The sequence below is a fragment of the Rutilus rutilus genome (assembly GCF_951802725.1).
Source record: "Rutilus rutilus genome assembly, chromosome: 4".
Classification (NCBI taxonomy): Eukaryota; Metazoa; Chordata; class Actinopteri; order Cypriniformes; family Leuciscidae; genus Rutilus; species Rutilus rutilus.
In genome coordinates, this window is record NC_140212.1 from 22,379,967 (window position 1) to 22,405,290 (window position 25,324).

Genomic DNA, 25,324 nt, shown 5'->3' on the forward strand with positions numbered 1-25,324 from the left:
GCATTACACATCCACTCACTCACTCACCCACTCACTCTCTCTCCCTCGCTCACCCTCCCTCCCTCTCTCTCTCTCGCTCTCTCTTTGTATGTGTCTCCACTGTTCTGCTGCACCGCTTTGAGGAGCACTGCAAGTTTGCTGTTGTCTGACGGCAGTAGGATGTGTATTGTGGATGTATTTTATTCTTGCTGTATGAATGTGAGGCTGTAATGTGAGATCTATTTTTAATTACACATAGGAGGTTTTGCGCAGATCTTTCCTGCACTGTTCCTCAATCTGACTGCCCACGTAAGTACAAAGACAGTCATTTTATAACATCCCCATTGGCATCATTTGGTATCACTCTCATTCTCTTCGTTATAAATGAATAATAATCATATTGGCAAATAGTGTCCTGATATTTGCTGAGAGCTAGTTAAAAAATAAAAAATAATTATAATGATAAAGTACCATATTGCATGTTTTGAGTATGTGTGTGTGTGTGTATATACAAGAGCAAGAGCATATGTTCTCTACATAGCTGTCTCACAAGAGGAAATGTTCTGTCTGCTTCTGTAGGGTTAAACTTGCTTTCAGGACACTTGGAAATCTATTTGACAAGCAAGTCCATTTCAAATTCATTTCACCCAATCAGATCTTATTTGATCCTTAGAATCGTATTAGATGTTATTGTGCAGTCTTAACCAGAACGTTATGTGCATTGTACTAGAATATCTTGCTAGTAGACTGAAGAAATTCACTGAGCAAAGATGTTTAAAATCTGACATTTTCTTAGACTGACAAATCGTGATGGTCCTGTTGGGAACTTTGTGTTCTGAAAAACCTTTTATTTTATTTTTGAATATGATTCAAAATATACTTTAGGATCAGTAGAAATTTCTTATCACTTCCCTGTGGATTTTTTTTTTATATCTAGGTACAGGACATATTTCATCTCTGTCATGGTATCTGACGTATCCCATTACTCCCCTTAATTTTCTGGCCGACTATGAAGTAGATGCAGAGCTCCATTGGACATGGAGATGGTCGACATTTGGTGGAACATGATGCTGGATGTCCTGTTGGGTCATTGACTATTCAAACTGCAGGGCATTGGATGCGTACTCAACCCACCTGAACATCCACTGCCATCCAGTACTGCGAGTTTGATCTCCAGGATGACTGTGGTGGTTGCTGGAGATAATATAGACGAGACGTCCTCCACTCTGCAGGGGCAACCGCAGGACTCGCAGTATTCCCCCGAGTGCTGCGAGCGGGTGGTCATCAACATCTCAGGGCTGCGCTTTGAGACCCAACTCAAGACGCTTGCCCAGTTCCCAGAGACCCTACTAGGCAACCCCAAAAAAAGGATGCGCTACTTTGACCCTTTAAGGAATGAGTACTTCTTTGACAGAAACCGCCCAAGTTTTGATGCCATACTCTACTACTATCAGTCAGGGGGGAGGTTAAGAAGGCCCGTCAATGTACCCTTGGATATGTTCTCTGAGGAAATAAAATTTTATGAGCTTGGAGAAGAAGCTATGGAAAAATTTCGTGAGGATGAGGGCTTTATTCGTGAGGAAGAGCGCCCACTGCCGGAAAATGAGTTTCAGAGACAGATTTGGCTGCTGTTTGAGCATCCCGAGAGCTCAGGACCTGCCAGAGGGATCGCGATTGTCTCCGTCATGGTTATTCTCATTTCTATTGTCATATTTTGCTTGGAGACTTTACCAGAGTTGAAAGAGGATCCACATGGACGGCTCCAGGTGATAGGCAACAGCACATTCTACTACAAACCAAATATTTTTACCGATCCGTTCTTTGTCGTGGAGACACTCTGCATCATTTGGTTTTCTTTTGAGTTGATTGTCCGTTTTTTCGCTTGCCCAAGTAAACCTGCCTTCTTCAAAAACATGATGAACACGATCGACATAGTGTCCATCATTCCATATTTCATAACGCTCGGAACGGAGTTGGCAGAGGACCCCGACGGTGGAAAGGAGGTGAAGGGTGGAGGAGAGCAGGCCACGTCTCTAGCCATTCTCAGGGTTATCCGCTTGGTTAGGGTGTTTCGGATATTTAAGCTGTCCAGACACTCCAAGGGGCTTCAGATCTTGGGCCAGACTCTGAAAGCCAGCATGCGTGAGCTAGGACTTCTCATCTTTTTCCTTTTCATCGGCGTAATCTTGTTTTCCAGCGCGGTGTATTTTGCAGAGGCCGAAGAGAAGGATTCCTTCTTCACAAGCATCCCAGACGCTTTCTGGTGGGCGGTGGTTTCGATGACAACCGTGGGGTATGGAGACATGTACCCTGTTACGATTGGGGGCAAGATAGTAGGCTCTCTATGTGCCATTGCTGGAGTGCTAACGATTGCGCTTCCAGTGCCTGTGATTGTGTCCAACTTTAACTATTTCTATCACAGAGAAACCGAAGGAGATGAACAGGCACAGCTCCTCACAGTGAGCAACCCGAACATCGCATCCGACTCCAACTCCAGTCGTCGCAGCTCGTCTGTCGTCAGCAAGTCAGAATACATGGAGATTGACGATGACCTCAATAACAGCATTGATAATTTTCGAGAGGCGAACCTGCGAACTGGCAACTGCACAGTTGCGAATCAGAACTGTGTAAATAAAGGGAAGCGTCTCACAGATGTATAGATTTCCAGTGTAATTCTAGGCCATTACAAGACTGTACATATTGTAGTCTATTCATATATCAGAGTGCTTAAACTGGGCCCCTGATAATGTATTATTTCATTGCGTATGTTTGATCTCAAGTCCACAAGAATTGCTTCGATTCTGTTTGAAGAACAGAATGGTAGTCTAAAATATGCCTATGGACACCAATAAGTAAAAGACAGAATAACTATTAATCGGATGGTTAGAGTACTTGGATATATAAATGCACCTTACCCCAAAATATTATTAGTTATTCAGTGACTCATTTGCAAAAATTACATTTGCATGTAGAACAATTACTTTTTTTGTACCGTATGTTCATCATTTATTTATGTACTTGTTTATTTGCTAATTTTAGGCTACTTTAAGTCATTTGCAAACTGAATGTTGATTAATTATGCAGATCATGGCATGTTTTATGAAACGTTGAGGTCTGTTTGATATGGTACTATGTATCTTGCTTTAATAATACATGACATTAATATGAACTTCATCACTCATAGCCAAGCCGACAGTACGACTCTCTTGGACACCAACCACTGCCCCATTATAAGCACAACTTTCTTAAACATCTTTAAAAACAAACTATGTAACATCTGTTCCAGGCAGTATTACATTTTTAAAAGTATAACTTCATTTGTTAAAGCTTTTTAAATGTACATATTCAACACTATGCTTAATTAATCATTCGATTTATTTATCTATATAAATAATTGTAATTATTATATGGAAATATATATTATATTTAATACATTATGATTACATATTTAATTATTATTTAAATAAATCATTTAATAGTGCCTTCAGTCCTCTAACTGACATAGAGTGTCTCTACATGCAATAGTTACTGTAAAACATTTGCAAATCTTAAGCATATGATGTGTCGAGGGATATTCCAGAGCTGCTGGGATTGAATATCAGGACATGGTCCCTCAACATCCTTGTACATAAAATAGAATTAAGTACATCTTGCTGCATCAGACATTGCTTTCAAAGAAGTATGAAACGTGTTTTTCATCTTTATGTATTCTTTTGCAATGGCTGTTTTTTGCTCATTGGTTTCTTTGGATCTACCTCAGTGTGGTCATGCAAATGTGAATGCACAACTTCATATCCAGTCAAATGATCCTGTCCTGTGGGTTTAGCGAGTTGGGGCAATGTGAGTATGCAATAGAAGTGAAACACTTCCATTTAAAATAAGTCCACAAAACTATAACTACAAACAAAGTTTAGAAATAGTACACAGTTTTTGTTTAAAGCAATTAGACGATTCTGAGTGATGCAAAACACAAGCGCTAATAGTGCTGTATAATACGCACAGGTCTGCATCAGGGACTGTAATTGGTAGAAACTGCCATTACTTTAATATCCGTATATCAATGTGAGTTGCGGTCTAAAAAGAAAACCTTTAATTTGAGTGTACATGTTGTCTTTTCAAATCGAATGCACTTTAATGAGAATTTATGTATTTATAGGTTTAGCAACGAGAATGACATAAAAGTACGAAAGGTAAAATAAAGAAAGAGACTAATAAAAAAGAGACTATCTAAAGACTAATAAATCTGTTGATTTGTCCACGCTAAGGATGTGTGTTAAGCACCAGCATAGGTGTTTTACAACCCTTTAATTCGTTCTTTGGGGCATTTATTATATTCACTTAAATACTAAACATCACAACTGTGATGCTTTGCCAGCAAGTTAAATAGCTGAGATGAAAACTCTTTAAGAAACAAAATTTTTTACAAAGACAATGTGTTTATACAATATACACATGCCAGAGTGGTGTTTATTTACTGTGAATATAGATGTCTGCATTTTAAGAAACACTCACGTTTATATAAAACGTTAAAGAATAAAATACAATACAAAACAGTGGACCAAAAACGGTTTTTCATGTAATTTATGTAGATTATGAATATGGAAGTAAAAATGGCAATAATTAAAATTTGTCAATATATTATGTTACAGTAAATCAAATTCTAATTTACCATCTGTGATATAGAATGGATAAAAAAAAAAAAAAAGAAACAAGTTAACAGGGTTCTGAATCTTTATCATGTGTGGGAATTATTCTGTGTATTTACATAATCATCCAGGCTTCTAACTTTGTCAGCATTCTTTTTATTTCTTTTGAAGATGGAATGGTTTGGTATCACTGCATCACTGCTGAAAAATCCAGCATGAATTCCATGTTGGTCCTGTTGGTCCTGGCTGGTTTATGCTGGTTAGAGTTGGTATAGTGCTGGTCTAGCTGGTGCAAAACAGGGGATATATCTAACTGCAGAACCACACGTCACAGCAGTGTCAGACCTGAAGTTAGAGTCCCGCCCCAACCACTAAACCCACACTTCACTATATCTATAAGCTCTACCTTAATGAATGAACTCACTGAACCTACCCTAAATGATGCTTTAAGCTCCACACCAACACCGGTCTGAGACTGCTGGCCTGGCGCTGCTGTCCTCAGACTGCTGTATGGCTCTGCGGTTCTGCAGCTGGTTATTATCGCAAAACATACCTTAAGCTGGTGAATTCATAAGCATTTCTGTATTAAATGGCTTCTTTTTAAAAACAAAGCCTGGTTTCCATGTTGGACTTGTCATATCAGTGTTATGCCATAAATGAAACTAAAGCACTTTGATATTATGCATGCAGGCAGCTCTGGGCTTATGTTGCTCTGACATGAATCATGCAAATGCTGGGAAAAGCTTCTTTTTTTTAATTCTTAAATAATCAAATCACTTCATTGTTTTTTTTTTTTTTTTGGTGGTTGGCATACTTTTAATATGTGTTGACTATTGATGTGCTGATAAGATGTATTCTATAACATGACACTATGACCATTTTAAATCACTTTTTTTTTTACAGTTTTTAAAGAATGTTTTTCTAAATTCATTTCAACTCAAACTTTAGAATAAATGAAAAGCTTCAAGGATTCACATTGATAAATAAAAATTATTAAAATCCCTCAATGCCTCAAAAAAGAGTTGTTATTTCTGTTCCAATTCAAAAGTTTAAAGGGCACGAAACGGATGTTGCGATAGTCTGTTGTGACGTATCCAAGTGAAATGGCTTCTGGAATGAGAAAAATGTAGGGCGGGATTTGATTTCATCCCTCGGGAATTGATTGTATCGTAGGAAGTTGGGCGTTGCTAAATAAATGAAGGCAGATCTGAATGCCAGTTTGCATTTGGTTGTGGACGATATTTTGCGATGTCAACGAAAGCCAGAGATATCGTCAAAAGCATATCGGCCATATCAAGTTTTAGCATTTCCAATTAATGTATTAAATAATTATTTTTATATTATTTTTATACCGGCAACGGTCGACGCACGTTCACGGGAGATGGATGCCGGCGTATGACGTAGGACGTAGCGTAGGAAGCGTCGTGACGTAGAACGAAGTATAGCTAAATCAAACGCTACGTCCTACGTCATACGCCGGCATCCATCTCCCGTGAACGCGCGTCGACCGTTGCCGGAAGCCAGTTATTTTCATTTATAAAGTTTTAAATATGTATATTCTCACGACAAAACCGCACGGATTACCCTCAGAAGGCCTTCGTTTATCCCCCTGGAGCCGGATGGATTACTTTTGTGAAGGATGCATGCACATTTTTGGGACTTGAAGGAGTGGACCCCATAACTTGACATTATAACCACTGAAAGATCTAAGACATTTTCTAAAATAACTGAAAATGTGTTTGTTCGTCTGAAAAATTATTGACATATGCATCTCGAACGGCTTGAGGGCGAGTAAATCATTAGATTAGATTAGATTCAACTTTATTGTCATTACACAAGTACAGGTACAAGGCAACTACAGAAAGCGAAAGTAAAAACTGACCACTGCATTAATGTCACAGATTCTTACACAAATCATGGGTTTAATATCATTTTTGGCCGAACTATCCCTTTAATACTTCTCGTTTTTTCACTACATATGGGCCACAAGAGAAATATTAAGAAAATAAATTGAGACAGTAAGGCCTATATACCCACCGTTATCAGCACGTTGAAGTAGATTCAGCGCTCATCGTCTCTGAAAGAATCTGTGACATTAATGCAGTGGTCAGTTTTTACTTTGGCTTTCTGTAGTGAATAATTGACTAGGGTTTGAGACTCCTTCACCAGAATAGAGCAGGTCGAGTAGGACCGGTTACAAATGGTAAACTGTTAGTCGGACAAGTGAGGTTTGGTACAAAAATGTGAAAAATGTCCTGATTTTGAGCAAGTCTTTGGATGAACTCATCTTTTCATGTTTCTACATCACAATACACAATACCTATTACATTTTCAACAAATATTGATTGATTGAGTATGTTTATCCACTAAAATGATGTAAGCCCTGCTATCACCTTACTGCAATCAGACATTTGCCATTATTATACCATTATATATATATATGAGCATCAAATGCAAAGGGCAAATGCAGAGACTAATAATGGTCCACTTGTTATTTTTACTACCTTTAATAGCCAGTACAATCAAAAGCGATCTGGTGTGTATTTTCTATTGAGGAGTATATTCATGCACATGGCTTAAGAAGAAGGACGGTTTGGCAGAGCATTTGAGCTCTGTGCATGTGAGGTTGGCGTGGGAGGAGAGAAGCAGGAAAAAATATACAGACCTGAAGAGAAGAGGGTGAGAGAGAGAGAAAGACTAAAAATGAGAGTGAAAAAAAGAAGGAGAGGTAGGCAGAAAAGAGGAGAGGGAGTGAAGAGCTAGTGATTCAGCCATAGAACGATGAAACTGGGGCCTGCATGCCTACAGGGGAGAACTAGCGTGTGTGCGAGAGATGCACAACCTAACGTGAATGCACTGACTAAAAGCTCGCTACCACAGGCATTCTGGGACTTATTGTAGACTAGGCTAAAAATACAGCGTCTTTTATGCCGACATATGTTCACATATGGGGAAGCACAGCAGGAGGAGAGCATAGTCACTGATGTCTTAACTTGTGAAATCACAGGGCTACAGAAAGCACCGTAATGACCTTGGTGACAAGATGTGTCCATATAGCAGCAATTTACACTTATATTTGAAATCTTTCCACAGACCTTCTTCCCACACACTCCCAGGCACCCGTCCCCTGGATCGCCTCTCTTTCGCTTCGCTGCCCTTCCCTCTGGCAGCCCACTCGTAAGGCCTGTTGCGTAACACCACCGGTCTGTTCAATTATTGAGAGTACTTCCATATCTCCATTGTTCAGGTGGAAATCAGTGAGCTGATCTTTGTGAAACCAAACCCTTGTGAATGGGCTTTGTCCCCCAAACTTCCCCCTTGTATAATCTAACCTGACAACAATTGTTGGATTGATTGATTGATTGATCGATTGATCGATTGATCGATTGATCCAATGGTCCAGCTTTGATTCAAGCAGAGGAACTCGTCTCGACCTACAGTATCCAAATACTGCTATCAAAGCAAATCTGGGCAAAACAATGAACATGTTGAGTCACAACCTTGTAAAACTTAATTATGTTACATTAAACATTGAAACTTGTGTATTTACAAATGGTTCCAATCACAACCTTTAAACGCAGATAAAATCCATGGAAAGTAAGTCCACCAAAAAGGCCTCTACACCGAGGGAAACTGCTGAAAGAGCTGTTATAGTCTAGCTGGTGAACCAGCATAGTCATGCTGTTCTCAAGCAAAACTGAGCTGGTGTAGTTGGTCCATCAGCACTCCCACTTCCCATCAGCAACCAACATCCCATGTTGGTCCCAGCACGCAAAACACACCTGGTTGACCAGCAGTACTGGATTTTTTTCAGCAGAACAGTCTTCAATAACTCCTCAGGTTTCATTTTCCATCGTACACGTTCATGTTATCACACTGGATGTGACCTGAAGCAGAGTGGAGATCTGGAAAGTTCCACAGAGTTTGTAGGTCTGCCATCAACAATGGTTTGTGAGAATGATTGCTGTGCATGGATCAGTTAGGTGGGCTCAGAATTACTTCTCAAAACAATATGAGCCATCTGGGTCAGGCACCGCACAAGCTCTGATGACAACACAGCTGTTTCATGATTGGACATATTCACAGATGACAATGATCATGTGTGTTTTGTATTTTTTTAAATGAAAACGCCGTTTTCAAATGTATACGGATCTAACAAGATAAAAAGGGAAACAAGAAACACCTGGAGATACAGTCAAGGGAACCAATGACACAAAATAACTACAAAGGGACTACAAACCCTTACAGGAAACAGGAAATACCACATAAAAGTCCAAACAAACAGAAAACATGTAACAGACATTATGTGCTACAACATGTAAAACTTGTATTTGTACTATTAAACTTTATCTCACAACTACCTGTTTAATTGTTTTACTCTGAGGTGGAACTGGGCTATCATAGCAAAGGTTCTTTATTGAAAACCTACAATCATTTTATGTATACATAGCACACTTGCTAATTACATAAGCAGTAGTTGCAACAGATTCTGTACATTTACAAATGTATTCATGGTGTAATTACATTTATTTTACAGCTTTGTGAAATATATAAAGAGTTTAAGAGATTACAAGACTTTTTTTTTACATTCGCTAGCTGAGCCAAGTCATGTGAAGATGTGTGAAGCTGGTGTCCTGTTTCCACTTGGATTCATCAGGTAATAAAATATGTATATTCTTTCAGAGAGCAATTGGACTTTCCAACAAGGCTCAAAGCCTTCAGTGTTCTGACCTTTTCACCTCTCAGAGCACTCAAATATCCATAAAAATTGTATTATATATACATATTAGATATACACGCCATAGGACCATTTACAGTCAACAAGCATTTCTCCATTCAATGATATTTTTTAGTCTTGGATGGTATCAGGCATGTTATACAGGTGTGACAGACTTGTTTTCTTCCCAGGAATCTGTCTATAGATAGCCTCAAAATAAATGTGAATAAGACTAAACAAAAATGACAACACTTTTAAAATAGTAATAGAAACAGATTGCTTAATTTAAAGCGTATGGGTGTTGTGGTCTTGCTATAATTCACACAACATAAACTATTACTATTATGTCTTCAGTTGAAACCTGAGGGACTTGTATCTTTTTGATCAGTGGCATGCGGCCCTTGTACTTGCACACACACAGAGGTCAAACTTGTGCGTGACCCGCTGGGAGTGAAACTGAGCTGTTGCTGAAGGCAGGTAGAGGAGATGAGACATGCTAATTACTGATGTAACATTAGCCTGGTGGGAAGGCCAGGTGAAAGTGTTTAGACTGAGGCCAACAGAACAAATGACATCACATGAGCACAAAGAAAGCTGTACACATGAGACTTTACACTGTAGGTATGCTTTGGGGTAACTTTAACCCTCAAAACCTTAAACATCAGCCTATTTGGCTTGTTTAAAACATGGAAGTCACCTTATATTGGAATAGCTATACAGCTACAGAACATCTTTATACATCTATTGAGGTGATGGAAAAGCATTTTTGATTTGAGCAGTCAATTTCTTCAGAGAAGTGATTCTGTATTTTCAGCATCTTTGGGTTAAATGCAAATGATTCTTACACATGAATGACAAACTAGCAGCATTTGATCATGAAATCCTTTAACAAATACTTAATGTAGCTGGGCATGATAATGTAGCTGGGTTTCAGGGACATGTGCTGAAGTGTAGTAGGGAAATGTTTCTCATCTCATGCTCAAATCTCTTATATTGTTCCGCAGGTCATATTATTCAGAAACACAACATATCATTTCTATGTCAATGACACTCAGCTTTATTTTCCTGTTAAAAATAACAGCTGTTCTGTGTCTAGTCTGTTTGAATGTCTTCATGACATAAAATGCTGAATGGACTTGATTTTTTTACAGTTTTTTTACAAGTTCCGTGTTGATTCGGAAATTCTACAATTTGTTTTTAAAGCTTTGCATGGACTTGCTATATATATTAAAATAAATATTAGAAAATATTAGATATTTTAGCAAACATTTTTCTATTGTGAATTATTAAATTATATTTATTATAATATTTATTATATCTGAAAGACAGTGAAGACAACATAAATGCAAATAATAATAAATGAAATAAAAGAAATGTATTCAACATATTGGTTTGAACAATTATATAAGTGTTAGATCTCTCAAACTTTGATACAAGCAAGCCACATTTGTCTATTACAAATCAAACAACTTGGACATGTACTACACAATCACAAGATTATGTGAGTTAATGTCAAATACAAAGAGTTCTGTTGTTACTGTTGAGTTATATGTTCTCATTAAACATATAATTTATATTTTGTTATGTAGCTTGCTGTTATTTTATTTATTTTTTAGATTATACCAACTGTTGTATTGTATCATATGCCAAAAATGTGCAAGAGTTCATTGTGCGCATGTGTGAACAAACGGGACTTTTATTTTGACTCAAGTTGTTGAATGCGAATCTTAGTACTGAGTACTTAGTACGTGTTGCTGCTCCCTCGGGCGCTGATGTTATACCAGCGCGTTGAGATGTAAACGAACAAAAATAAATAATACTAAGAAGTTTATCTGGATTTTCTTTAATGGATGGATGACAAAAACATATTGCACATAGACATGACGGAGAGAAATGAAACCTTAACAGGTTATGGGCCCAGGCGCGCCAATGCTACAGGAGGAAGATGGCAGAGGTTAGTTTTCGACGGAGACGAAAACAACTACGAACTATGGGAAGTAAAATTTCTTGGCCATCTGAGAATAATGGGTTTAAAAGAAACAATACTGTCTACCGGGGATATAGACGAGGAAACAAATGAGGAGTGCTACGCTGAATTAATCCAGTTTCTCGATGATAAAAGCCTGTCACTGGTGATGCGGGAGGCGACTGATGACGGCAGGAAAGCTCTGCAAATACTTCGAAATCACTACGCCAGTCAGGGTAAGCCTCGAATTATCGCCCTATACACTGAACTAACTTCGTTAAAGAAGGAATCTGACGAGACGATAACAGACTACATTATCCGAGCTGAGAAAGCGGTGACTTCCCTAAGAAACGCAAAAGAAGTAATAAGTGACGGACTGATAATAGCTATGATCCTAAAGGGCCTGCCAGATTCCTACAAACCTTTTGCTATCCATACTACACAGAGTAGTGAAGAATTGACTTTTTCCCAGTTCAAAAGCAAACTAAGAAGCTACGAAGAGACAGAAAAATTTGATGATAAACCCAAATCTGACAATGTGATGAAAGTGCACATAGCATCCGTGACCTGCTACGGATGTGGAAACCGCGGTCATATTGCGCACGATTGCCGCCAAAAAGGCGTACCTAAGTGGTGCAGCTACCATAGAAGTTCAACACACAGTGATGAGACATGCCGCCGGAGAAAGGACGGACACAAAGATGAAGCAAAACAGGCTGCGGAAAAACAAGAGGAGCGTGAGAAAGAACAAACATTTGTGTTCAAAGTAAGTCAGACATTTCTTCCAGATAATATTACGAAAAATGGACTAATGGTAGACTGTGGAGCAACATCCCACATCTTAACAGACAAGAACAATTTCACAAAATTTGACGAGAGTTTCGACCCAAAGTCACACTACATGGAGCTGGCGGATGGAGCCAGGATGAACAACGTGGCATTAAAGCGGGGCGACGCAGAGGTGTTACTGCTGGACGTGGAAGGGAAATGCGTCAGGATCACTCTAAAGAAGGCCTTGTTCATACCATCATACCCACAGAGCATCATCTCCGTTCAAGCTGCTACAACAGACGGGGCCAAGGTGATCTTCCAGGAAGGACAGAATGAACTGATAAGCAAGGATGGAGCTGTGTTCCGCATAGAAGAGCATGAAAGGCTGTACTATCTGAAAACGGTAAATAACAACAAACAATGTGTTGATGCATCAGTTACAGATATGATGTCCAGGGACAAAGTGAGTCTAACTTGTGATGTTAAAACATGGCATGAGATCATGGGACATTGTAATGTTAGTGATGTGTTGAAATTACCTGAAGTGGTTGAGGGTATGAAAATCACGGGTAATACCAAATTAGACTGTAATGTTTGTACTGAGGGAAAGTTCATCAACAGCAGAAATAGGAAAACTGACACAAAAGCTGGTGAGGCCCTAGAGTTGGTACATACTGACTTAGCAGGTCCCATTGAACCAACTTCTCAAGATGGATATAAGTATGCAATTTCATTCACAGATGATTTTTCAGGGGCAGTATCTGTTTACTTCCTTAAGAACAAGAGTGACACTACTCTAGCGACAGAGAAGTTCCTTGCAGACAGTGCACCATACGGTAGAGTCAAATGCATAAGATCAGACAATGGCACAGAATACACAAGCAATGCATTTCAGTCACTTTTACGAGAAAATGGTATAAGACATGATACATCATCCCCGTACTCCCCTCATCAAAATGGTACAGCTGAGAGACAATGGCGAACCATCTTTGAAATGGGAAGGTGTCTGCTAATAGAGAAGGGATTACCAAAGGTTCTGTGGCCTTATGCTGTCCAAACTGCAACTCACATCCGAAACAGATGCTATAATGACAGAATTAAGAATACTCCATACTTCATGTTGACAGGAAGAAAGCCAGACCTTTCTAAAATGTGGATTTTTGGATCAGAATGCTATGCGTACAAACACAATCATAAGAAACTGGATCCTAGATGTGAGAAGGGAATATTTGTGGGGTATAGTAAAAATAGCCCAGCTTATCTGATATACAATCCACAGACAGAAAAGGTGTCAAAACATAGATTGGTAAAATTCATTAGGAAGAGCAGTGCTGAACAGCAGACACAAACCGATGAAGATTTCTTAGAAATACAATACAGAGACAGGACACAGGATAGTAAGAACAGTGGTGATGCCCCACAAAGTGAGGAAAGCACAGAGAACAAGGTCCTAAATGGAAACATGGAGAGTATTGATACAGACAATACAGAGGTGTCAGAACATGATGGAACTATAGAAAAAGTAGACACAGAAGACAACAAAAACAGTACAGGTCCAACAGCCACGGCTAGTCAAAAACATTACCACTCAAAAAGAGAAAAGAGAGCCCCAAAGTATTTACAAGATTATCTGACATACTCCAAAGATGACGTAACCAATGTGAGTGTTGATTATTGTTACAGGGCAGTGTGTGGGGTCCCCCAAACCTATAGAGAGGCCCTTATGTCACCTGAGGCTCCCGGATGGGAACATGCTATGAAGGAAGAGATGGACTCACTTAAAGAAAATGACACATTTGAATTGACAACTCTACCAGAGGGCAAAAAGACAGTGGGGGGAAGATGGGTATATGCCCTTAAAGAAAATGCAGAAACAGGAAAAATCTTCAAGGCTAGGTATGTTGCAAAGGGATACAACCAAACTGAAGGCATAGACTACCATGAGACATTTGCTCCTACAGCAAATCTCACCTCAGTACGGGCATTAATGCAGATAGCTGCTCAGAACAATTTCTTAGTTCATCAGATGGACGTCAAAACAGCATACTTGCATGCTCCCATAGAGGAAGACATATACTTAGATCAACCAGAGGGTTTTGAAGAGACATCTGACATAGGAGACAAGTTAGTATGCAAGTTGAAAAAATCTCTGTATGGTCTAAAACAGTCTGGAAGAAACTGGTACGAACTTTTAAATGATCATTTGGAACAAAACAACTTTGAGAGAAATCAGTCTGATCACTGTGTGTATAGAAAGCAGATTGAAAATGAGACGATCATAGTGATCATCTGGGTAGATGATTTGATAATTGCAGCAAGCAGTGAGGATCAGCTCAACAGTTTTAAAGAAATAATGAAGTCCAAATTTAACATGAAGGATCTAGGGAAAATATCTTATTTTTTGGGGATTCAGTTTGAGCAAAAAGAGGGAGAAATTAAAATGAATCAGAAAAGGTACATCCTCAAAATGCTTGAAAGGTTTGGAATGTCAAACTGTAAACCAAAAGCTACCCCAAGTGAGTTAAAAGTGGAGTGTAATAGGAATGAGGAAGGAAACAACAATGAGATTGAGAACCCCAAAGAATACCGTGAACTTGTTGGAAGCTTGATCTATGCAATGACCTGCACCAGACCAGACATTAGCTGGATAGTCAGTAAACTGTCACAAACCCTTGCAAAGCCTAAAACACATGACTTAGTAGCTGCTAAACATGTCCTGAGATACCTAAAAGGTACAGCTGACTACGAGCTGTGTTTCAAGAAAACAGACAAGACTTTAAGTCTAATAGCATTCAGTGATTCTGATTGGGCATCTTCTGTAGAAGATAGGCGTAGCATTTCAGGATACTGTTTCAGCCTAACAGAACAAGGCCCTGCTATCTCATGGAAGTCTAAGAAACAGCCGACAGTGGCACTGTCGACCTGCGAAGCTGAATACATTGGTCTAGCAAACACTACTCAGGAAAGCATGTACCTAACTCAACTGCTAAATGGCATGGACAGTAGTGTTTACACTTGCACCACGATGTATGGTGATAATCAGGGGGCCATTGCACTGAGTAAAAATCCAGTGAATAGATCTAGAACTAAACACATTGATGTGAAATATCACTTTATCCGTGATGCTGTCAGTAAGGGAAGAATACATATTGTGTACTGCCCAACAGAAGACATGGTAGCAGACATTTTGACAAAATCTGTTTCAAAAATTAAAATTCTAAAGTTCAAAGGTTTTCTGTTTGGGAACTAAATATTTGTGATGACATTGTGCATGGCTTAAGGTGATGAGAACAAGTGGGGGTGTTGAGTTATATGTTCTCATTAAACATATAATTTATATTTTGTTATGTAGCTTGCTGTTATTTTATTTATTTTTTAGATTATACCAACTGTTGTATTGTATCATATGCCAAAAATGTGCAAGAGTTCATTGTGCGCATGTGTGAACAAACGGGACTTTTATTTTGACTCAAGTTGTTGAATGCGAATCTTAGTACTGAGTACTTAGTACGTGTTGCTGCTCCCTCGGGCGCTGATGTTATACCAGCGCGTTGAGATGTAAACGAACAAAATAAATAATACTAAGAAGTTTATCTGGATTTTCTTTAATGGATGGATGACAAAAACATATTGCACATAGACATGACGGAGAGAAATGAAACCTTAACAGTTACAATCTACCCCTCTGAGGGCTTGGCATTAACTTTTTAGCTCACCAGCCACTGTGGCTAGTGGTTCCCATTCAGTCAGTCACTACGCATTACGTCAGTGACTGACGAATGGGGATCGTGCCTGAGAGACCTATCACCTTCGAGTGTTAACAGAAACAGCCAATGGACATTGGCGAGTGAGATTTGCATCGCAAACCACGCCCCTTGCTGCGGGTATATAGGAAGCGTGCAGAGAGACACTCACTAAGCTTTCGCTTTGGAGCCGAATGTTTATTGGTTGATTCAGCTCTGCTTTTCATCTACGAGTGTGGTCTTCAGAAACCTGGAACAGTTCCTGTGTTGGTGTGATCTCGTTTGTGAGAAACTAGGCACAAAAAGAGCCTTCTCTGCATGCTGTGCAGGCGATCTACCACTGTGCACCTCAACACAAAAGAGCTTTTCCATTCTGAAAGAGTAACACGGCTGTGCTTGCGTCTTTGTCAAGATGTCATTCCACATTCTCTTGTGTCTGAGTCATAAGCAGGGTAGCGTTCGTGGATGAGTCATGCACCCACTGCGGGAAGATGACCATCTCGATGCTGAGATCGAGACTCCAATACCTCGTAAGAGGTGGGGTACCCTCCGATGTCCCCCAATCTAGTTCTTGACACTAGTTTGGTTGACACGCATGTTTCATGAAGCCTGAAATCCAGTATCCTGCCATGTATTTCTCAGCCCATGACTGGGGGTATTTACATTTACTGTCCACTGCCAACTGGTATGCAAACTTCTTGACGTAAAAGCAAGTCAACAGTAAACATGTTATCCTCATGAATGATGTATGACCCCTTGGGCAATCAGTGATAAACAAGCCACAACAACCATAGCAGAAAATCTATTGGTCTCTACCTTAGGGTTGGGCGATGTCCCCTAAATTGGCAGTTGACGATGTTTACAGTAAAACATCGTGATGGACGATGATATCGTCGGGGGAGGGGGGGGGGGGAGGGGGGTCTACGGAATCGCGCTGACCATCACGAAGAGAGAGAGAGTAGCTACTTCTACTGTGTTTATGCCACGGGAATACTCGACTTGGCATTTTGAAATATTTATATGTTTATTTGGCCGTTTAGGCTCGCAACCGAAGACAAAGACTATGCTTGTCCGTGTTGCGCTCGGAACGCGCGCACAGCATCCTGTCAGTACAATTCAGGTCTCTTTCGCGACTTATCGCGCTTTTAATATTTCTTTTCAATATAAAGCACATCCTGCTCTTTTCTTTCTCATTCATTCATGTTTTATTATTAATAACTTTAAACAGAATCGTCAACTGAAATCTGCGCGGATTATCAACAATACGACACATTTATAGGACATAAAGGGTCTCTGCGGCAAAAGTGAAAGTAAAGTTACCTGCGGCTAGCGGGTGAAATGTTTCGAAATGTCTCTTTGAACAGTAAAGCACCCGTTTCAATAAAAGGATATATTAAAGTTTATATAGCCTACTTTTACATTTTCGCTGCTGTTCTAAAATGATTTTTGCCATCACCTTAAACAAGCAGCAGCTGCTTGAATCCCAGTGCAGGAGCTGTAACTGTTAGGTTACCACAGAAACGTAAGCGGTTAGTTGATTGCTGTGGTGACTCGTGACACTCGCGAACAGCACTGAACACGCACGTCTTAATTTTTTTATCGTTCATTGGTAAAGGGTGAGAGACCTTGCGAGCCACATGATTTTTGCCTAAGAGCCAGGTTCCCAACCACTGGTGTACACACGAACACGAACTGCCGTGAGACTGGGCTGGTCTCACAGGGTGGGGGCGTGGCATCACGATGGTGGCTCACCATCGTGATGTCGGTCAGCCATCACGATGGACGATGATATCGTCCATCGGCACAACCCTACTCTACCTCTTCATAGTGGGGACAATAATTGTGGAGTAAAATATTTTCCTTAAACATACAAGTAACACATTTTTTAATTAAGGCCTATCTTGTTAATCCATTGTACAGGTCCACTGCTTCCTTCAAATAATCAGTCAAGAGTTCCTCCTTTGCCTCACTAAAGACTCTCTGACAACTAGGGCTGCCCTCGACTAAAGATTTAGCATTACTTTCGTGCCCTCTCATTCTTTATGTGGAAGAAACCCTGGTTCCTGTCCCAAGGTCCCGTGTTAGGAGCTCCTTGTCGTCGCAAGATACTAATGACAGATGCTTCTCTCACGGGTTGGGGAGATCTAGTGTCTCTTCTCGACGGGCCTCCGCTGGAGTTACCCGTCAGAACGATTCTTTCACCACCATCTGAACATAGTATATCTGTAAATTATGCTTGATTCTTCACCCCCATCCAGAACTGTGAAAAATTTGGGCCTGGCCTCTGAGGGGGCCCAGCTCGTAGATTTTAGTCTCTCAACTGAGGTTGTTGAGAGCATACTTCACTCCAGAGCTGCCTCCACGAGGAAACTGTATGCCCTGAAGTGGAGAGTGTTCATTCCTTGGTGCAGTGATCATTAGCTGGACCCAGTTAACTGCCCTGTTGCTACAGTGCTAGAGTTCTCACTACCTTTAAGCCTATTGAGGAGGCCTATTAAGGAAACAAAGATCTTGAAAGCTTTGTTCCTCCTCGCTATCACTTTTCTTAAAAGGATAAGTGATCTGCAAGCCCTGTCGGGTTCACCTTCGTGCCTGGAGTTTGCACCTGGTTAGTCAAGGCATTCCTTCACCCTGGGCCAGGCTACGTTCCTAAGGTCCCCACTAATGTGGCTAGATCAATAATGCTGCAGGCCTTCTGTCTTACTCCGTATGCCCTTCCCCTACTTAGCCAGTTTAGCCGTAACCTCCTATGACCAGCTTCCCCAGGCTGGTCCTCACCGCACACATTCGTAAAGTTTTACTCTCTGAACCTGGACTCTACACCAGGTTCCCAGGTGCTCTCGTCCTAGTGCTGCTCTTCACTTTTACACACTCTTTTACACAGGACAGACACTTCTTGCTATACTTGTTGGTATAGACATTCCCACAGCGCCAATCGACGCAGCGCGAGTGCCCTTGAAAGGTAACGCCTTGGTTAACTGAAGAGGGAACAAGATTCTGTGTCGCCCTGCTATATCTACTACGTGCCTGTCAGTGCCTTCCTCCAGCCTATTAGAAGCTAGCGTTGGGCAGGCTTTATAGTTTCCTGGTTCGTGACGTCACCCGCCTCTGACATTTCACCACACCATTGGACTGATTTCATATGTGCTTCAAGACGTAAACACGCAGAGTGTTTCCACAGCATCAACTGACGCAGCGTCTCGTTCCATCTTCAGGGAACCGAGGTTACAGTCGTAACCAAAGCATTAATACCCTGCAATTATACTTTTGGTATACTAAGTTAAAGTCTGCTAAATTTTGTACTTAATGCACTTTAATTGTGCAGAAGTAGTGCTGAAGTCCAACTAAAGATAAACAAGTATACTTGATTGTGCTAAAGTGGAACTATTGCAAGTATACTTAAGGTTCACTTTAAATATCTTGCATTTAAATACTGATATTATACAGAGATACAATCCTGATTAACACTGATTAACCTCTGCCATGTCCTGCTTGCCACAATATTTAAGATGGAAGAATGCAGTTTTACAGATGCTAGAAATGTGGCTTTTAAATGATAGATTGGTATCAAAGAGCACACCCAGTTTCCTAACCGACGACGAAGACTTGACAGAACATCCATCAAGTGTCACACAGTATTGTAGGTTATTGCATGCAGGTTTTTTTTGGTCCAATAATTAGAATCTCTGTTTTTTTTAATTAAGTAGTAGGAAAATACTATTATTATAATTTTTTTTTTTTTTTTTAATCAGCTATGTGTTCCTTTAATTTTGTGTATTGGTAAGTTTCGTTGTGATGTCCTACCTCCCTGTCAGCATATGTATTTCCATACCTCCGCGCACCCTGCTCACGCAGACATTATACGTCATCAGCATGTTCCGTAAGGCTACAGACAGTCACAGTGTGCCGCAAACAAACAGCAGCCACCTTTAACAGTTCCTCATGAACCAAAACAACGAGCTCACGCTGCGTTTGAGCCATGTTGTAACCGTAATTACAAGATGGTAACCAGTGATGTTCTACCCGGAGCTGTTCACGTCTTCGGCTCAGACTCTGGCAACACTATCAATGCCGAATCTGCAGCAGTCAGGTGGTACAAGTCAGAGCTCTGTAAGTTGTTTACGTTCATTATTATTGTAATGTTATGTGCTTTGAGACATGAGGTATTTTAACCCCATCTTTCGTGACGCTTTGCTGAATCTGCTCCGGCAGTGTGCGACCTGCGTGTTCATGTGTTTTGAAAGAGGTGTGGCCTTGGAGACGCTCTGAAGGGAGGGTGGGATCTAATGCTTTCAAAGCTAGCTTGCTATTGGTAGCCGCACTGAAATGTCCTACCCTACCTTTAAATGTAGCACAATATGTAATATGATGTTTGAAGACAAATGAGATTCATGCAATTGGCATTTGTCAATTGGCAATTCTGGAGCAACAGCAACAAGGACATCATGCAGTGGATGACTCAAGTGTTTTTAAGAAGCTTTTAAAACAATAACTCATTGGCAAACATAAATACAACCAAATAATAATAAAAATACAAAAATAATAATTATAACACAATTGTGTAATTTTGACCTATACCAGAAGCTAACTGGATCATGCTAACCAATCAAACCTAGACCTCTTGCTTTCATTTTGAAAATGTGGACACTGTGCACAATATACAATTCATACTATAAACTGCATAAATAGTCAAAGTTGCATGTTACAAACAGCTAAACAATGCTTTCAAACTGAATGGGCAACAGTGAAGAATTGCAAATAGTGCTAAAAACTATTGCTAGCAGCTCTGCATTCCTCTGCCTCAGACCTGACCTATATTGAGAGCACATTACATAATGAGTGAGTGTAGATGGATAGAGCTAAAACTGTGTTTGCCCTCAAGTGCCTACAGATGCTTCTCACACACACACTGACAGAGGAAGACTCCATGTTATGGTGATTCAATACAGTACATCAACAGTACATGGAAGGACGGTTTATAGAATAGAGGATTTTAAATTTTTAAAGTTCCTAAACATAATTTCGGGAGGAGTGAAGTCGAGTCAAGTCAATTGGTCACCTTCAATTATATAGCAATTTTGACAATACAGATTGTTTTAAAGCAGCTTTACAGTGAAAATAGGAAATTAATGCAACAAAGATTGTTTTGGCTGTACAGCAGCTCTAGAAGAAAGTCATAGTCCAACTTAAGAAGGTTTTTGATTAGTTCATTTCCATTGTAAAAGTCATTAGTTATTAACTAATAACTGCCGCTTATGAGACACAGTTTTTAAACTGAAAACAGAAAATGCGTTCTGGCCATTCATTTACACAACAACAGCGTTTTGGTGGCCAGAGAATGCAAACTTTGAAATAGAGTTTTGAATACGATACTTCAAAAACGTGAATTGTACTGTAAACTTCAAAAACGGGAATCTGTGAAAACAGTGATGGCATGCAAATGCGTATTACATGTTTAGTCTATAGGCATGTGGTTTTTAATGTGTACCATGTAGTCTTTCTTTACAAAGTGACATCGTGAAATTACTTGTCTGGCATGCATAATATAGCGTTTTTAGTTTTTTCCACAAATCCGTGTGAACGGGAATCATTTTGATAACATTTTCATCTGTACAGAGAAATTTTTTTTGTCGTGTCGATGAGGCCTTTGCAGGGGATAGTCTTGTTGACACTTCAGGGCTGCATTGTGGTCGTGTCTAGGTGCAGGTCCTTCATCTGGTCTGGATACGGCCCGGATACAGCTGACTACGTTAAACCTCGGGTTAAACAGAGAGACTAAGACAGAAAATTCAACATTTGACTTCTGGGAATGGCAGGAATAGCAGTAGATTACCGATTAATAATCTCCATAGCTGTTAGTTGACCTCACCAGCAGGTGGTGCATGCGGCTGTTGACGAAGAAAACTGGGTGAGAGAGTCATTCATTCATAAAAACGGATTTACAGAAATGGAGCAAGCAGTAAGTATTTGTGATGATTATCAGGGCCAGTGTATATGGAAAAGCTGATAAAGACACAAAAGCTGTGTTTACATTTAAGTCTTCACAGTTAGTTTTGTACATGTAAGCAGCTTTCTCTACCGTGAATGAGATAGATTATAATGTTATTGCCAAATGCTGATGTACAGATAATAAAACGTTAAATTGAGGTAGTAGACATTTCTCTCGGTTGTTTAGTTTTCTCAACTTTATATGCACACTGTGCTGCAGAAGTGGGGATTCCATCAATATGTCATTCTCCACGATTCCCCTGCGGTCAGGACACTTAAAGTAGTTCAATGGACTAATACAGTGATGTAAAAGATCAACCTCCCACCTTATTGGGGATGTATTTAAACATTTTATTTTTATTTTTATAATAGCCTACCATTGCACTATCATTGATATTAATTAATCAAATTTTTTTATTAATTTATCTGAGGTGCCGGAACGCCGGTCCTGGACCGTTCCGGCCCACTTTAACCCCTGTATATATATGTATATATATATATATATATATATATATATACTGGCCCTGATATACTTACTGCTTGCTCCATTTCTGTAAATTCGTTTTTATGAATGAATGACTCTCTCACCCGTTGCTCTATAGTTTTCTTTGTCAACAGCCGCTTGTACCAGCTGCTTGCACCAGTTCTTTAGTGACGAAATAGCCATAAGAAAAAACACCTTAGAGTCAGAAGCTTGCCTGGCGCTGACTCAAGTGGATCAAAGGGGTTGTTGACTAGCCTCTCAAGGACCACAGTTAAGTCCCACGAGGGAACTTTCACTCTGACAGGTGGTCTTAGTCGCCTAGCTCCACGAATGATCGCCATCAGAGGGTGTTTCTCCACTAAAACCCTGTCAATCAGAGCGTGCCAAGCCGAAATGGTGACCACAAATACTTGGAGAGTAGCAGGACATATCCATGCTGACAACTTTTCCTGCAGAAACTCCAGCACTCTCTTCTCGACAGTAAATCTGCTACCACATTCATGCTTCCAGGAATGTGAATGGCCCTGAGAGACAGGAACAGGCAGTCCGCCTTTGTGATTTATGTAAGCGACTACCGGAGTGTTTTCCACCCGCACCAGCACATGGTAGCTTAACTGCCGGAGGAAGTACTTCAGGGCCAGAAATACAGCCTTCAATTTGAGGCAATTGATGTGCCAATCGAGATGAGGGCCTCTCCAGATCCCTTGGGCTGGACGGCCATCTAAGACCGCTCCCCAGCCTGTCAGGGAAACATCTGTCATTAACATCTTGCGACGACAAGAAGTACCTAGGCTGCTTCTCAGTATCTCTCCTCGTTTCCTCACTCCTCCATCCTCCATCCTATGACCTGGAAACCAATCGAGCTCAGCCATCTCGAAGGACATCTCAATTCTCGCATTACACCACAAGGAGGCGTGGATCGAGGAGTGAGGAAGCTTTCAGATGAGTTATGAGTGAGGATACACAGGTGTATCCTTTGCGAAAGTGTTTTATCGACTAAACATGACACTAGTATAAATTCTCCTCCCCTTTCACGTCACAATAATTTTAATTTATACTTTACCTTTGCAGTTTAAATAAACCAAACATCTCACATATTTCAACAGGGTATCTTGCTTTATTATTATTTATAATGAATTTCTTAAATAACCAAACTTTGACAACATAAGGGCAGATCCTTTGAGTGCAGCTGATGACGCTTTGAAGTGACGCTCGAGTGATCAAGTATTCCAATGTATAAATAAGTTTTCCTTTGATTCCTCCATCCTCCTTTTCTTTCCTTGCAGCCTTCCCTTGCATCCTACAGGGGGTGGAGCTGAGACGAGAGGAATGGAAACGAGGATGCACAAATAAGAAATGAGAAGCACTCCTAGAGTGGTACCCAAGGTGAGGAATCAGGGTCTGAGCCACATAGAAAGGGTACGAATCTCCTGGCTCTGTGCCGCAACTGAAATGGTCTCATGTGCATAGGTATCACTGTGGACACAGCTGCCAAAAGATCTAGAATTCTTTGTTTGAGGTGGTGGTGTGATGGTTTTTTCATGCTCCAGAAGCAAGCTGGAGGACTTCTCGATCTGGTGAGAGGACAAGAGAAAGGGGAGGACCAGCCTCTTGCCCTTCAGCCAGTTTGACATGCGAGCCCCAAGATCTTAACATCGAGGACGCGCAGGCTTGCTCTTCACAAAAGAAGGTGAGTCTTTGTGAAAAGAAGTGGGGAATTTTGATGGAAAATGATTCGCAGTGTCACAGTGATACAGCATGATGATCCCCCAGACAGTTAATGCAGGAGTTATGCGGATCATCCTCTGAGATGGGCCGTGAACAGGGTGGCTTGTATCTCTTAGTGGATTCATATGCCAAATAAGTATATTTTCTTTCAGTTCGGACAGAGAAAGAAAATAGGAAAGGATTTACTCCTGCTTGACAAAACGAACTCCTGACAAAGGGTATGGTTTAAGAAAAAGTAGCACACACGACACAATGCGGTTCTCTGAAGACAAAGAAACCTAAGAGCACACCTGTCTCATTTCTATTTATAGCAAAATTCTTGGCGTGCTTCACAACAGGTCAAACAAAGATGTTTCCCATAGCGCTAACTCAGCGCAGCATTGATAATAGCTTTTGAAAGGGCACAGATTTTCAAACTGCCTGAGGTCTCATTCACACACTATCACCTCTAAATGGAAAAATGCTGTTTAATTTTTAAAGCATATTTGTGTGTGTGTGTGTGTGTGTGTGTGTGTGTGTGTGTGTGTGTAGGAGAGAGGTCTGGAATGCTAAAGTTATTGGTGTGAGTCAAAGATGGATGAGCGCTGCTGGCGGAAAGCTGTCAGACATCACTGCTGTCAGGCTGGAGCTAGACAGGAAACACCATGTCGCATGGGGTGAAGGTTGTGTGTGTGTTTGAGATTATGACACTCTGACACTGGGCACAATTCAGAACTGATTTGACAATGACTTCTTTAATTCTTAAATTCCAATTGCGGTAGTAAACAAGATGCAGAATTGTGTACATGGAGTTAGATGTCACAACAGAACCTGTTGTATATACAATGACAGTCAGTGAGGTCCAATGTTGTTGGTCTCCATCAGGGTCAAACATTTACTTTTTCATATTTGCCCCCTGGAATTGATTGCCAGGGGCATTTTTTGATACCTTTGTAAAGATAATTTTTGTAATCATCTTATTAAATGTATCTGTGTTGTCTTTATGTCTAATACTTGTATTAATTATTTCAGTCAGTCAGAAAGAATAAGGCTATGGACCCTTTTTACATTTCCGGGTTTCTCAGAAGCGGAAGTCATCATAATTGGGTAAACTTCTATAGCGGTGAATGAGAGACTACATTACATTTATTTTTTGTGTTCCCATTTGCTCAAATAGCAAAAGAAAACACCATAATAGTGTTCTCACAACTTTCAAAAAGAGGACAAAAGAGAGATTGATAAATGGCAGTCAGAAGAGAGAAAGATTTAAATTTTACCATCACTCCCACAGCGGCTGTATTAGAAACCCTCACAGCAGCTTTA

General features: G+C 40.2%; 1 protein-coding gene across 1 annotated transcript; it reads left to right on the top strand.

Moving 5' to 3' along the window:
• Positions 1 to 104: 104 nt before the first annotated feature.
• Positions 105 to 5,649, top strand: kcna1b (potassium voltage-gated channel, shaker-related subfamily, member 1b). The gene is made up of 2 exons (XM_084407859.1): positions 105 to 288; positions 917 to 5,649. Exon 2 carries the CDS (start codon positions 1,158 to 1,160, stop codon positions 2,637 to 2,639), a length of 1,482 nt encoding a protein of 493 aa, XP_084263985.1. The 5' UTR covers positions 105 to 288; positions 917 to 1,157; the 3' UTR covers positions 2,640 to 5,649.
• Positions 5,650 to 25,324: the final 19,675 nt, after the last annotated feature.

Coding starts and splice junctions, on each gene's coding strand:
- kcna1b (XM_084407859.1), top strand. CDS start 1,158: ATGACTGTGGTGGTTGCTGGAGATAATATAGACGAGACGTCCTCCACT.